The sequence below is a fragment of the Camelus ferus genome, chromosome 13 (genome assembly GCF_009834535.1).
Source record: "Camelus ferus isolate YT-003-E chromosome 13, BCGSAC_Cfer_1.0, whole genome shotgun sequence".
Taxonomy (NCBI): domain Eukaryota; kingdom Metazoa; phylum Chordata; class Mammalia; order Artiodactyla; family Camelidae; genus Camelus; species Camelus ferus.
This window is the reverse complement of record NC_045708.1, coordinates 8582740-8598602: the sequence shown is the minus strand read 5'-3', so window position 1 is coordinate 8598602 and position 15863 is coordinate 8582740. Positions and strand designations below refer to the sequence as shown.

Sequence of the window (15863 nt, the reverse complement as noted above, 5' to 3'; positions counted from 1 at the left end):
AGGCAGGCCTCCCCGCCCCCCCCCACCCCGAAAGCTGCCCTGGGAGTCATGTCAGCACCTCCACCCTGGCCTCTCCCCAACTCTTCCTGGGGCTCCCTTGTCCAGGGTTTCCAAGCGTCCAGTTGGTCTAGATCCGCACATTTCCTCCAAAGTAAGACGCACCCGTGACTTTTTTGTGCTTTTGAGTTGGACCAGAATAAGCATGAGGTGTGAAGTTTCACGACCCCCCGGGCACTGTTGACACTGGGCGTGCTGCCTGGGTGAGGACTGTGGGAGAACACGGCCTGGCTCGTCTTAGGAGCACAAAGTGGGCGGGCGAAGGGGCGCAGCTCTGTGGGGCCATTGCTCCAGCACCAAGTCCTTCTAAAGTTCCAACTGGATTACCTGGAGGCCGCTTAATTACGGCGCTGTGTTTTCTTCTCTCTCCTCTGTCCTCACTTCGTTTACTTTAAGCACTTACTGATGCTCCGGAGGACGGAGAAATCGCTGCTCTGGCCACTTGAAGATGCAGGTCAGGGCTCTCTCACAGAAAATAAGTAAACTCATACAGGATTGGATTAACACAGTCTATAAGCTTCTATCTATGAGTCTGTCTGTCTGTCCGTCTGTCCATCTTTCTACCTACCCACCTATCCATCTTTCTTTATGTGCCTGAAAGGGAATACATTTTTGTTTCATAAGCTCATGGAACATTTATAAAAACTAATCAAGTACTTGGACAAAAAGAAAACCACAACAGACTTTTTTTTTAAATGTAGACAAACTTCAGGTTACATTTGCTGATTATAATCCAATAAAATTCAAAATAGCTAATTTAGGGAGGATAAGTGTTTCTTAATATTTAGAAATTACAAACAGATTCCTAGGTAGCTCTTAGATGAAAGAAGAAATCAAAAGTAAAGACTGCACAAGAGGCAATTAAAGAATACTTAATACCAGAATCTATGGGACAACGCTGTATTTAGGAAAAAAATAACCCTAAAATGTCATCATTATTCAAGAGGAAAGGTGGAAAAAAAAAAACCCCAAAACACCAAAAACCTAAATACTTTTCTTAGAAAGCAAGAAAAGAACAGTAAAGATAAAACAAGCCAGGTAGGGGGAACAAAAGATTAAAGGTGTAGTCAACCGAATAATAAAAACCAGAAGCAAAGAGAAACAAACCCCAAACTGTTCCTTTGAAAAGAACAATAACTTCCTCAAAAACTTAGTTATGGAAAAAAAAGAAAAGTAAAACTATGCAAGATTAGGAATGAGGAAGGAGAAATAACCAGATACAGGAGGCATTAAAATAATCTTTAAGAGAATACATGCAGATGTGTAGCAACAAATTTTAGAAACCTAAGAGAACTGGAGGATTTTTAAAAACTAAATATGCTACCGAAACCGACCTGTGACGCGCAGGGAGACGTGACTAGCTAGTTCAGTTAGCAGAGGACGAGGCAGGGAGATGGTTAAAGGGAAACACAGAAAAGGATTCTAGAACCCGATGCGTTTGCAGCCTACTTTCATCTAACTTTTAAAAACTAGTGCAGGAAATTCTAATGTAATTTAAGTACTGCAAGCCACAGCAAATGGTGGAAAGTTCCCCAATCCATTGTATGAAGGCAGCGTAATTTTAATTCTAAAATTTGATTTAGATACTATGAAAAGGGAAAATTAGAGACCCCTCTCACTATTAAAGGTGCAAAGACTCAAAACACTGAGAACTAGGAAATGTAGCAAAAGAGTAATTAACAGATGATGAGCAAATAGGGTTTTCTCCAGGGACCGAGGGGTGGTGCTAACGGGGAAATCTATCAACACAACGGATTACACTTAAAAAACATTAACGCCTTGGTCACCAGGGCACCCAAATCTGGGTACCAGTTGTGTTTCCTCAGGGGCACCCGATCCACAGGGGGTGATCAACGTGTTAAAGGAGAGGGAACAGTATGGTTATAACAGCGGATGCCGGAAGGGCCTTTGCTGTAATTCAGCAGCCGCTCCTGACTTAAACTCCTCCAAACGAACGAAAAGATGGTCAGATTCACATCCTGCAGTGCTGGGATGGCTTGTCCTCAGACATGTCCCCCTGTCCCAGGGGCCCCGGAAATATTCTAGCTGTGCCCTCATTTAGGGGTGTACGCCTCACCTCGCGGGCCTCGCCCACTCACAAGAGGCACGATCTTCAGATGCTGCGCTTCGGTTTGGAAGATGCAGCCCCTCCCTTTTCTAAGCGGTTGGATTCCTGTTTGACACTTTGTTCTGACTAGCACTTGTTGGGGGCAAATGGGCAATGGTGGATGGAGTATTTGAATGGGGCAGGGGGAGCATTTCCTGATTAAATCTAATTCTCGGCCTATTCCACGGTGAACCGCGCAGCTGAATCTGGCTGGAGAAAACGACCACCGGACGCCTGGTCTCACTTTAAGTTCATGATCACCAACCTCAAATGGGCCCACGTGTTGCCTGGCAGACATCCTGTCCCCCTCTGGTCTGTTCACTTCCCTATTATGCTAAATGACTGTCTTATGCCTTCTCCCTTCTCTCCAAATCTCCATCCCCTCCTGCCCTGGACTCCCTCTCTGCTGAGCTCCCTGGGAAAACAGAAGACACAGAGAATCTCCTGCAGCTTCCACCACATCCACCCACCTTCTTGGCCAGCAGTATTATCACGCCTTCTCTCTCGGAGCGCTCATCGCTTCCTTCCTTCCGTTTACGGCCAGGTTACTGCAGAGAGTTGTCCACATTCATTTTTCCAACTTCTCTCCATTTTTCTCTTGAATCTACTTCAATCCAGCCTTTACGCTCAGCACCCCAAAACTGCTCTTAGAAAGTTCTCCAGGGACCTTGATGTTATGAATCTAACAATGTAACTGCTGATCCACACCCCACTCACCAGCGGCATCTGAGAGTTACTCTCCCTCCTCTCAGAAACCTTTCTGGACCCGGCGTCCAGGACCCACGTCCTCCTGGTGTCACAGCCGTCTCTGGATGGTGCCACTTTGTCTCCTTTGCTGTTCCTCTCTGTCTGCCTCAACTCTTAAGCTTCGGGGACCTCCAGGACTCGGATCTGGGACCTCTTTTCTTTGCTGCCCCCACTCACTGCTGTGGGGATTTCACGCAGGCTCCAGCTGTCACTTGTGGCCGACTCTCAGGCTTGCATCTTTGGTCAGGACTCATCTCTGGGACTCCAGACTCGAAGGCCCGCCTGCCTGCTTGGCCTGTCCAGTGATATCAAATAGGCACCTTGAACTTAATGTGTCCAAAGTGACTGCCAAACCTGCTGCTCCTGAAGTCCCCTTCTTAGAAGTGACAACCTGCCAGGTGGGCCCTCTGGCCAGGGCCTGGGCCGGTCACCTCAGAGCGGCGGGGTGAGCGCAGCAGCACAAAGCCTGGCCCTGGCGGATGCGCGGGAAGGGCAGCCGGGCCCCGGGTGCAGGGCTGGCAGGGGCGCCTCCCTGGCGTGAGGGGGACGGCGGCGTGCGACTGCGAATGAGGTAATACGTCTGGCATCTGTCATTGGCGGTGGTTCTAGAATCTATGGAACAGCAAGAAACCAGAAGGAAACAACATGTCTGGAAGTCAACAGAGCATTTTATTCCACAGGAAGAAAAATAACGACTCTGATATGAGAAACAGATTCAGGAGTCTCAACAGATCAGCGGTGGGAGCAGTGTAAACGGAGTGGAGACCCAGACATTTCATTTTCAGAATTTTATCAAGCAGCTACTGTGGTATTTTGAGGCACAAAGGATGCCTAAAAACAGGGTGGCCCAGGAACCGTCTGCACACCGAGGCGGGTCCCCGATGTGCGGCGAGGCAGCGACAGGGCCAGCTATGCTGGGCCAGGGGATCGAGATGGCTTGCTTTCTGCTCGCCCAGCTTCTCCTTGTTCAATTTGTTTTAGTTTCCTCAGAGAGGAACTGTGTACTTGAGGCAGCAAGAAAATCGGAAGAAATGATCGTCACAGAGTCTCAAGCCTCACCGGCTAAACACCAACCGAAAAGGAAACGAGGCCTCCGAGGAGCTAGGGCCGGGCCTGCTTCCTCCAGAGCTTTGGCTTTTTTCCTGGCAAACCAGAAAGCCATGTCCAAAGCCCCTGAAACCGTATCACCAGGCGCGGCACGAGGGCTGCTAGCACAGAGGGGGCCAGAGAAGCTCCTAGCTGGTCCCCACCCCCAACCCCGCCCCACGGGTCTTTGGATCCCATATTACCATCTGCCTCTTCTAAGGCGCAAGTGTCAGAGAGGGGTTGTGCCATCGGGAGATGAGCAACCACTTCGAGAGCGGATCAACCTCAGGAGCCGGAGGCGGGCACCTGAACGCCTGGCTGGAGCACTGTCCACGGCGCGGTCCCCTGCCCACCTCCCACGGGCAGAGCTGCAGAGATGCCGGTGCTGCTGGGTCGAGGGCAGACTTCTATAGTCACACCCTGCTCCTCCGTCCACAACGGCAATTCCACGTGACTTCATTCCGGAAAGTGACGGAAGGCTCACTGATGCATTCAACCCTTCTGAGAGTCCCATCTTTAGGAGATCATGATCTCAGGCAGTGGGCTACTGATGACAAAAACCACGAGCCAAACTTGTGGGGTGCAGGGCGGGGGGCTGGTGAGGACGACGAGGAGGAGGCAGGGAGGCAGCACCTGGCAGCAAGATGACCCACCAGAAATCCATCCCAACCCTTTGAAGCCCAGGTTTCAATCTTGCAATCCATGAACTCAGAGTTCAGTGGAGACCAGACATAAACTCTGGAGTTCAAGATGCTCCTTGAAAACACTGTTTAGCCAAAGCACTAAGCACTTGTGTTAAAGCTCCCTTCCTGCTCCTTTGCACACGTGTGGACACACGTGGAGCAGGAGAGAAAGGCAGATTAGCTTCATTTGTGTCTTGGAAGGATTTGGGTTATGAGTTAGAAACACCACGACCTTCCACATGTGCACTGACCCACTGAGTCCTTTCAGATCTCAGCTGTGTGTGACGTGGTTGTAGAAACTGATTAGCTTTATCGAATAAGAATTTAAAAATCACAAGGCTAGTCATTCATTCTAGAGTGAGGCTCCCCCCACCCTCCCCGAGCTTGGTTCTTCCTTACAGAGAAGAGAAACAACAAAACAAGACCCAGAGAGGAGAGGGCGTTCACTCCAGGCCTTGCTACTGGCTGGAATTTAAAACCAAGGACAAGAGATGTTTTGGCCGAATCTTGGTTCCATGAAAAACTTACAAAAACCGCTTTTTAATACTCAGATTTCATTCCCTTTTCTAAGACTCTCTCCCTTCTCGTGCCGGTGTTACTATCACTGTGTCCTCAGGGCCGTGGAGCTGGGTGTCTGCCGGTGGCTTTATTAAAAAGGAGAAAGTCCTGGGAGCTTCTCCTTTGCCACTGCTCAGGAGGGAGAACGTTCTTACCGTGGATTTTGGATAAATTTGTGGATTTTTGATTTGTTAAACAGTTCTTCTATGGGATTCTTTTTTTTTTTTTTTCACTTCTAAATTACCAGAGTCTACAAATGTTTCAAACTGACGTCTGTGATGATAACCCCAGAAAAACATACAATGCTGGTGTGTGTGCATGAGATTAACAGGACACACCTCAGAGTTTTACCTCCAAGTCTGGAAAGACTGGGCAGGTGAAAGCTAGATAGACAGACAGAAAATAATCTGTGACACTCTAAGAGCGATCTTGAAAATGGGGGTGAGAAATGAAAGATACGTCTGAGCCACTGCCCTGGACCTCTCTAAGGGCCGGCTCTGGTTCTGGAAGCCTCTGTGCGCTGCTCCAGCCTGGACAAACGCAGGGCTCAACGGCACCACTGCTGACGTACCTGGGATCTCGCCTCAGTCCACCTGCCTAGGAACACTCTCCTTTCCAAAATTAGGACGTAACATTCTGCAACTTTCAAACATCCCTTTTTTGACAGATAGTACCCTGAATTAGACGTGTAGATTTAGTGCAATAGAAGATCCAATATAGTTTTGTATTACTTTACAGTTAACATACCTTTACACACATCACAGGCCCTGCTCAGCAACGCTCCTATATATTTACAAACACACAGTTGTACATATATACATGTTAACAAAATACAGGGCAATCTAAAAATTAGATTAATCTCAGTACACTTTTTTTTAACGTTATTCACCCAATACCTTTTAAAAATTACCTCCCCATAATCTAAAGTAACCCCTGCCCCACAAATGAATATGGTTCCACCTGTGCTCCCTCATCAGTATTTCCTTTCCCTCATTCCTTGATATCATCCTCCAGACCTTCCGGTTTCCTCTAATTTAGGCCAAGCCCTCGGGCCTCTCCTCCAGATTGGTTCGGGGTCTGCGTCAGGGAGCATCTCTCCAGCAGCTGGGGGTTCTCAGGAGTCCAGCTCCAACTGGTCTTGGTTTTCACTGAGTCTTAACATAAGTTGCTGTTCATAGTAAAGGCTCTTTGCATAGTTTATCTCTTGTGATAACTTGACGGCGAGGACCTCTGATTTCACGTGGACCTGAAGAGCAGAACAGAATGAGGAACCTGCCCCCAAGGTGCGGAACCAAACAGAATCCCAGGACACGGGCCGCTGATGTTCATCCAGGCGGCAGCTCCCAGCCTGGCTGTGGACCAGACCGTACAGATGCACTTTTAAGAAATGGGACTCCCAGGCCCTACTCCTAGTTGTGCCGATTCGAGGTCTGGCGTGGATCCCTGGAATCTGTACCTTTAAACTTACTCCCCAGGTGACTGCATCCAACCCACAATCACCTGGCTTTAGGACTCCTTGTAACTGAGAACGGGCTTCAGCTCCAAGGGGGCGACATCAGCTGAGGCGAGACAAACAGCAAAAACAAAGACGGTGCTCTGGGGATTCAGTCTAAGGTCTGGCAAGGGTCAAAGTGGGAGGAAGGATCACACAAACGCCTTGAGGCCTTTCTTATCAAGAGCACTCACTCGCCTTGAAAGGGCGGGAGTGCCGCTGGGCAGGCTCCCCACCTCGGAAAGGAACTTGTGGAAATACTCAGACTTTCGGGTGTTAACTCGATTAGTCTACAGCCCTCACGTAAGCCGATGACCCCAGGGGAGGCTGCACAAGCCAAACCAAACCCAAACGCATTCCTGGGCAGGGAGAAGGTCAAGGGAGAGAGGCCCAGCGGTCTGGTTGCTGTTTCTGATCGGTAGAAAGACTCACAGACAAGCAGGCCCATCACTCTCAGATGTGGGCTTGGAAATCCTCACGAACCAGGTGAACATGAGCAACACTAACCCCTGGGTTTCATGAAAAAATACCAAGTTAGACTACGGCTGGAGTCGGGGTTTCCTCACACCCACTTCTGCCGAGTCAGCAGTCCCTCTGACCTGCTCTGGGGTCGCACGGCACGTGGCTTTGAACTCCAGCCCCTTCCTTGACCATACAGCCTTGAGCAAGTCACCTGTTCCCGCCAAAACTCCTTACCAGTCAAGTGGGGACCAAGACAGTACCACACCAAACAACGCGTAAGAAGCCCTCAGCATCCAGCCTGGCACGTAGTACACCCTTAAGGAATGTTGGTTATTAATAGGAACGTTGCTATTTAGAAGTCCTGCCATGACAATATCTTGCATCCTTTGGAGGAAAACCATAAATTTATTTTCAAGTATTTATTGAGCTTTTACCCTGGGTGGGGCCTACCCGAAATTGCTTCTTTGTACAGAAAACAAGTCAGCTTCAAGTGTTACGCAGGGGAACAACGAACAGGCCGACGCGCGCTCTGACACCTTCTTAGATTAGACGTGCCAAAGAGTTGTCGAGCCGAAGAGTCAGTCCCCTCCACTGTAGGACCAAGCCCCCCGTGCATCGTGTCAGCTGGTCCTCACAACCAACCCGGAGCAAGCACTACTGCCCCGCACCATGTGGACGGGCAACTGGGGCACGAGGGCTGAACGAGGAGCGCTGGGGGCGGCATCACCCCTGTGACACACACAGAGCTCCTCTGGAGCTCCTCTGCATGTGGGACTGAGCGGCAGGGCCCTGGGGGTTAATCACAGCCCAGCCTAAGCCTAAAATGCTGAAACCTCTTCCTGCAGAGGAGCGAAGCAGCTAGAGGCGGGCCGCGCGGGACTCACCATGGGCTTCTGGTGGGCCGGGCCGGGGATGGACACGCCGCTGCTTGTGTTCACCGCCTTCTTGGTCACCTGCACGTACACCTTCCCGTGGTCTTTGGAAACCAGGCAGTGGTAGAGGTCGTCGTACTTGACCTCGAGGAAAATGGCCTCTCGGTCCACGTAGTCCCCGCTCTTCAGGAAGTACACGGCCTTGGAGGAGATGAGCACGCAGTAGCTGTCGGTGTTCTCCACGGCGATGAAGCTGCGAGGGAGAGGGCGATGAGACTGGCACCCGGGGCCCGACCAGAGGCCTAACCTCGGGCCCGGGCTCCCTCACTTACTAGGCCGTGGGCAGGAGGCTCACGCGCTCTGAGCCTCTGCCACCTCGTTAGTAAATCGGGAATCAAAGTGACGCTGGCCTCCCAGGGCTGCTGTGAGGTCAGTGGGGTTCCGTAAATGCCACCCCCTGCAGTCACTAGAGAAGGCATTTTATGGTGTTCCTTCCACAGCCTGAGGTTCAGGGAAAAGTGTAACAACGCCTTGTTGGGCAGAACAGAGGAAGAAAATACAACACTTTAAATGCTGACTGAAGTAGGGGCGAGAAGGTTCAGTGGGAAGGTGGATGGGGGAGAGCAGACACTGGGGTGACAGCGGGGGAGGGGGACAGTGGGAAGAAAGGGGTCACCAAACTGGACCATGGGAGAGGGTGGCGTGCGTTCTCGACGCACACACCTAAGTCTCCTCCTTTCCAGCTCAGTCTGCTCAACACCTCCAGGGACAGGGAACAGACGCGTGAGGCCACCCTGTATTTTCAGAACTCCAACAGCTAGAAGGTGCCTTGTGAGAGAAAGCTGTAATCTTGATTTTCATAACTCTCAGTCATTACTTCTAGGGGCTTTAGGGCCACTCCGAAAACACTCTCCTCTTCTTCCCAGAGCTCCCAATTTAAAGTGGAAATTTATGCACGTCAAACCTCTCTGCTGGGCTACTGAATGAAGAGCAGTGACCCTTGGAAACCGCGGTGGCGGCTCCCCGGGGCCTGGCTGCCTCCACCGCATCTTGTGACAGCCTCCCACAATGGGGCGGCCACGTTGGGCCGGCGAGAATACTAAGAGCTGATGACAGGCTGGCGGTCCGGCTCCGGCCCCTGGGACTTGACATCCTGAGAGGAACCCAGGGTCAGCGGTCGCAAGATTCCGATGGGATGGAGCAGGCCTGCTCACCTCCGGGCTTAGCCAGCCCCTGTTCAGAACACACCCTGTCTCTCGCCCAGTCTAAATCCTCCCCAGCCCGAGGAGCCACTGGTTCCAAATTCTCTACAAAACGGCCCGGAAACCCTGTCCCTGCTTTTGAATGCTTAATTGCTTACCTTCCAGAGCACTGCCAAGCTCTTATTTGTTCTCTTTTTGTTTCCTGGATAGGTATTCAGCTGACTAAGTTGATGTAAGGGTGGGGTCCACACCCTACACCCCCAGGTCTCCCTGAGCACCCACCGCTGAGTCGGCCACCCCCTCAGTACTCAGTAAAAATCTGCCTGGTTCCAGCTGCTATTTTAATTACAGCCTCACATGACAAAAATTGGGGTTTATTGTTCTATTCTAACTGGTTGGCAATGCCAAGAATGCAGACTTGTAAAGCCTCAATGCCGAAATTAGAAATCCCCAGCAGCTTTTGGTGCTCAGGCCACTTAGCACAGACTTTCCCACATCCCGGGCTCTGACAGTGTCACTTGAGGAAACTGAATGGAATCCAAAATAGCTGGTCCAGGGGAAGAAGAGGTGACAGAGAGACAGAAAGACAGACAGAGATGAAAAAAGCTTCCTGGCAGGGAGGAAGCATCCCAGGGCCAGCTAGCACTTGCTGGGAAACCAGCTTAAAAGCTGAAAATATCCTATGCCTTCTGAGCACAGGTGGACGAGGCACGTGGTCACGGAGGCTGTGATGAGCTCTCGAGGGAGATCACCAAAGCTGGCCACTGAAATGAGGGCGAGGGCAGGATGTGCATTAAAAATCCAGTTGAGGCTGCTTTCTTCCCTCCGGTCCAGCACAGGAGGGGCACTTCTAACCCCCACGACCCAGCTCTCGCCCTGTGGGCACCCGCTTACGCACAGCCTCTAAAAGGGCCAAGGCCCTTCCACCCAGGCCACTGCGTTCACACCCTGGCCGAGTGGCTGACATCATTCATGTCCTTTCCATACTGGATCTCCTTTATAGGCTTTAAAATAGACTCCCTTCCAAGATGCCACAGATGGGGCAAGTCCTCAACTGGGCCAGAACAACTTCCAATCCAGGCGGAAGGGTGGTGGGAGCGGGGAAGCGGGGCTCCAAGCCGAGATGCTCTACTGGAAAATGCTCTGCACGGAGGAGGAAATGCGGGTCAAGCAGGGAGAACCTGTTTAGCTGGGCAAGGGTTGACGGTGTCTCCATGCAACCAAACAGGCAAGCAGCCCGAGAGTCCTCCTCAACCCTCCTTTCACTCAGATTCTGGTCAGTCTAGTGACTGCACGGATGCCACATCCTGACACCTCTCTGCTCTTCCTCTGCACCTGTCTGTGCTCGGGCCTCCCTCCCTGTACCTGGATCACTCCCAGGGCCTCCTAAGTGGTCTCCTGCCTCCAGTCTCCCCAGCTCTGATCCAATTCTCTGTTGTTGTCAAAATCACATTTTTAGCACGTCATTTAGAATGGGATCCTCTTCAGAATCTCACCACTGCCTACAGGAGAAGCAAACCCAGTGTGGTCGTTGAGGCTCTCAGAGTCGGGCCCTGGAACCCACCTTTCCAGTTCTCTGACTCGTTCCTTCCCTCCCACATGTGCCACCACCACACGTGACTGACTTGACTCCTCCTGAAACGCCGCCTCCTCTCCTGACCCCACTGGAGCCTCTGCCCAGCGCTCTCCCCACGGACGAGCCTTTCTCTCTTCTCCTCGTCCTGCAGGACCAGGTCAATGGCCCACAGCCTTCCTGGGCTTTCTAGGCACACATTAATCACTTCCCCTCGTGGTCCCCCTAACATACGGCTCACGCTTCTATTTTAAAAGTAATCACATGTATTGTCTGCTTGCCCTGCTAGACTGTGAACTTGTTGAACAAAGAGCAAATTTCTTACTTGTCCTGGCGCATAGTAGGATTCAATAAATTCCTGTATTAGGGAGTCTCAGAAAATAACAATGAATTTAACACTGCAGGGTCCAATGGGATTTGCCAGCACACAAGCACCTCTGGGTGTTGGATGTGTTCTGCCCAGTGGTGAAGTTAGAGAATTCTCTCAGAAGTCTTGATTCAACTTACTAAAGATTTAGCAAGCCATTAACTTTTATCAGAGTAGTCAGATAGTCTACCAAATGAAAGTTTTAATTTAGTGTCATATCAAAGAATGTCCAATTTCCTATGTGTCAATAGTTATTGACAAATTATTTCCTGGTTTAGAAAATGGAAGCCAATAAATTCTATCTCACTCCTTCAAAGGCCTGATCTTTTGTTTCTGTTTTGAGACTGTATATTACCATAGGTTTTTATTTATAATTATATGCTATTAGAATCAACACTATAACCTGTGCTCAAAAATTTTTCTGATTTCTATCTCTATCTGCAATTTCTCAAGAAGGATAGACAAGATATAAAATAGCATAAACAGCTGTTTACAAAGGGGGCAAGAAAGAAGAATTTTACTTTTGATTTTATTTCTTTCTGCATTCTTTGAATTTGCTAACTACGGACATGAGTTTATTTCATCCAAAAGAGAAAGGACTAATCTGGCTGGTGGGTTTATAGTCTATTTTGTTTTCCCTTTTAGACTTTTCTGTATTTAAAAAAAAAAAACAAACAAAAAAAAAACCTCAATAAAGAAAAGAAAGTGGAGGGAGCACATTAGAACAGATGGAGATGAGAACACAACCCAAAGGGACCAGGGAGCCGCCAGGCTCGGCTCAGATCAAGTGGCCCAGGGACCCAGTGAGAGCTTCCAAGATGCTGACTAGACTCAGGTGGCTTCACAGTGGTGACTTTCAACATTCCCCGAAAGGCAAGCATCACCTTCAAAGTCTTGTATAAGGAACCCTGTTGTTTGCAGCCACTTCCCAGGTCCTGCTGCCCCTCAAGGGTTTTTAATTGTTGCTGTTAATTCATTCCTTTTCCTTTCATTTGTAAATATACCAGCATATTTCTCTAAAGGAAAAGGACTCTTCTTGTGTGAGCACTGTCACAATACTAAAAACTAATTAACAATAATGAATATTTTAAAATTTCAAACATCTAGAAAGGCTTCCAATTTCCACTTACAACAGGAGTTCCGGGCTGTTTTTCGATCGTGGACCCCCACTTTGACATTCTTGGGAGGCCCAAATCCCTTTCTAAGAACGCCAACTTTAAACGCATAAAATAAAATGTTTAGGATTTCAAAGGAAATCAATCGTATTTAAATACATTTATTAAATGCATTTAAAGTATTACTTAAAATTGTGATAGAGCTTCTTTATTAAAGCATTAAATAACATCTAAAAAAACCCAGCCCATAAATGTAATATTTTAAAAATACAATCCAATTGTCAAATAAACTCCAGAGAACAGTATGTCAGGGTGGCTAGCTGGATAACACGCCTGGCTCATAAGCACCTCTTTTGAAAAGGTAAAGCAAGAGCCGCCCTCGTGCTTGGTCTGTGATGGTGCACTGAAAATAAAATAGGTATTTTTCTTTTTTTTTTTTAATGAAAAATGACATTCCCGGCTACAGATTAGATATTAGTTACGGAGAAAAGTTAATTTAATGGCTAGAACAAATTTCACTTCAACATCATCTTAACCCAGGATCCATATCAGAACCGAAATGAAGAAAAATGGAAAGCGGTGGTAATTCTGCAACATATCCGAGAAATATTTGATTCATTTGAAACTGAAGCCGTTTCAGCTGCCCAGACCTTTAATCATATGTCAGTAACTATCTTTTTAATACTAATTAATTAAGTACAATGTTAAAAAATGAAACTTGATTTCGGAGAACAAAGTTGAAGTAACCACGGCACTGGGACTTTGTGGGGTTTTCGCTACATCAGGAAGCAATTACACAATATTTTCCAGAAGTGAAACAGTGAGTCTAACTGGAAAAAAATGTGGAAACATTTAGTTAGAACAGTAGAGCAAGGTATTAAAGACCCTTTTAAGGGGTTAACTCTGGAGGAAAATATGCAAATAATTAGGTCTTTAAACATGCTTTTAATTACAACTCCAGGATAAAAGTCAGGGGTATAACATGGCACTCCTGTGCTTTTCCTGAAAACCCCTTTCTTGCAAAGTGATACCTCGAACGTTCACGTCACCGTGAAGACCCAGCCTGACAACTGAGGATACTTCAGAGGAACACTTGCCAGTTCCCCCATCACTTCTTTGTTGTACACTGAGGAAGGCCACGTTCATGTGCCCCCTGCAACATTCACTGACAAGATTTAGCCCACAAACCTGGGTAGAGACACATGGTTTTCATCTTCAGAGTCAAAAGTCATTCATGCCAATATCTTTTCCTAGTTCATGTGAATTTCAAGTTTCATGAAATCTATTTCACTGACTTCTCTTTGATTCTGGTTTTTAGCCTTCTGGCTCTGTTTTCAGGGCAAGTGTTTCATTGGGAGCAACCCTATGTTTAGCTGTGCTACACAATTTCTCCCTGTGTTTCTGGCATGTGTCATGCTGTTGAAAATGAATTTCACAAGGACCAGAGATGGTTCAACTTGAATAGGGTGAGTGTGTAATAAAATTAAACGCACAATATACAGTAACTATCTAACCACCATTCATTCAACAAGTATTTGTTGAGTGCCTAGTGTGTGCCAGGCACCGTTTCACGTACTGAAGGCTCTCCAGTGAACGGAACCGACAAAACTGGCCCTCGTGGAGCTGCCATCTGAGTAGACCCCTCACCATGCCCTGCTAGACCTGAGGAATGACTCTGGGCCTCTGATCCAAAGGTTAAAAGTTTCATCACCAAAGTGATATAAAGGGCAGTCATGGCACCAAATCTTCACCCCATGGCCGGCAGGAATATGAAGTCCTCCCTGGAGTGAAGTGCTGGGATTCTGGGTATTGGAATGATGGCCACAGCTGAGGCTGGACTAAAAGAGCAGACAGACGTATGCTGTGGACAGAGTTATGTCCCCACCAAATTCCTATGCTGAAGCCCTCACCCCAATGTGGCTATCTGGGGAAAGGAAGTAATTAAGGTTAAACAAGGTCGTGAGAGTGGGGCCTGGTTCTATAGGATTAGTGTCCTTACAGGAGACACCAGAGATCTTGCTCCCTTTCTCTCTCTCTCTGCCATGTTGGGGCACAGTCAGAAGGCGGCCACCTGCAAGCCAGGAAGAGCGCCTTCACCAGCAGCCAAATCAGCTGGCACCTTGATCTCGGACATCCCAGCCTCAAGACTACGAGAAATAATTTTTCGTCATTTAAGCCACTCAGTCTATGGTGTTTTGTTATGGCAGCCTGAGCTGACTTGACCATGTAATCCACCTCCGCCACTGAGAGACCTTCCAATAACATGGCAGGGAGTTTGGGTTGCAAAAAATACACTCAGGAAGATGTCATCCTATGCGGCAAGCAACAAATGAATTCCGGATGTGCCTTCTGATACCCCATTCACATATTGCTACAGAACTGTGAGACGAGGGCAGCTTAGCACGCCCTCCAACAGTCACACCGAAGGCTAACCTGGGATCCACCCTCCACTCAGACACTCCTCCACTGACCAAAACACATTCACGGCCCTCTGAGCCCGCCCTAGCTTGCTTCATCTCAACAAAGATAAATAAGCACTGAAAGAAATTAAACTAGCATTTTGCTACTTACCAGGTGCGACCAAGTGCTTTATGTGGACCGGTGGCTCTAACATCTATTTAGGCTACAGAGCATTCTATGCTAAGAGTCTCTGTAGAATAACCCGAAATAGTGATACACTGAATTCTGCCAGATCAACTAGGAAGGGCTTCACTAGCTGAGAATGTAACAAGAGCCCAGGTGGATAAGGCTCCACATTCAAATGAGTAGCAAAACAACCTTAAGAAACTTGCGCTTCCAAAATTTTCAGCTCCTCGTCATTTGTCGTTTATCTGTTCTGTGTCACTAGCATTCTGCAGCAAACAATACAGCGCCAAAGGTTAGGGAAAATTTACAGGAAAAAAAACCCTTTCAATTGAATACATTTCATCTACTCTCTTTGAACTGATTAGAAAGAGATTATCAACATGAAGGTCCTGCTACGGAACTCAGTTTGAGAACCACTGTTATATCTAACCTATGAAACATTTGGGCCAAGGGATCTTGACCAGTTCCAGGGTCTGAGAATCAGGGTGATACTCGGATCAGACAGAAACTTCTCAAAGACAGAAAAGACAACGTGGTGAATCGGAAGGGCTGGTTTCCCACGACTCCAACTTACAACTCGTCCTGTATGTCGTCTGTGAGCTTGAAGAGCTGCTCCTGCCCCTCTGCCTGGCTCTCAGAATAGCGGGGGAGCAGGCCCTGGGGCCCTGCGCAGCAACGTGGCTTCCGTACCCTCTGTGCTTGAGTCCTGGGGGCACGCGGACAAAAAGCAGAGGTTAAGTGTAAACATTAAAATGATTTCCCTTCCTTCTTCATCCAAGACGAAAGCACCACTTGACACAGAACATGCTCTAAATCCAATGATCAGAATGAAACCTGCAGTGTTATCTGTGAACACACTAGAAGACAGTGGTTGAAGACTTCAATTTTGAACATAAGCCTTGTCTTTCCCATTTTCTAGCTATGGATCATGGATAAGTCAGTTAATTTCCTCAACC

At 48.3% G+C, this 15863-nt stretch overlaps 1 protein-coding gene across 1 annotated transcript in view; it reads right to left on the bottom strand.

The window, feature by feature from the left end:
• Positions 1-1880: 1880 nt before the first annotated feature.
• VPS13D (vacuolar protein sorting 13 homolog D) overlaps positions 1881-15863 on the bottom strand; it is a 226887-nt gene continuing 212904 nt past the window's right edge. Inside the window, 3 exon segments of the mRNA XM_032495223.1 lie at positions 1881-6484; positions 8077-8317; positions 15482-15613. Coding sequence (XP_032351114.1) covers positions 6353-6484; positions 8077-8317; positions 15482-15613 — 505 coding nt within the window. The 3' untranslated portion in view covers positions 1881-6352.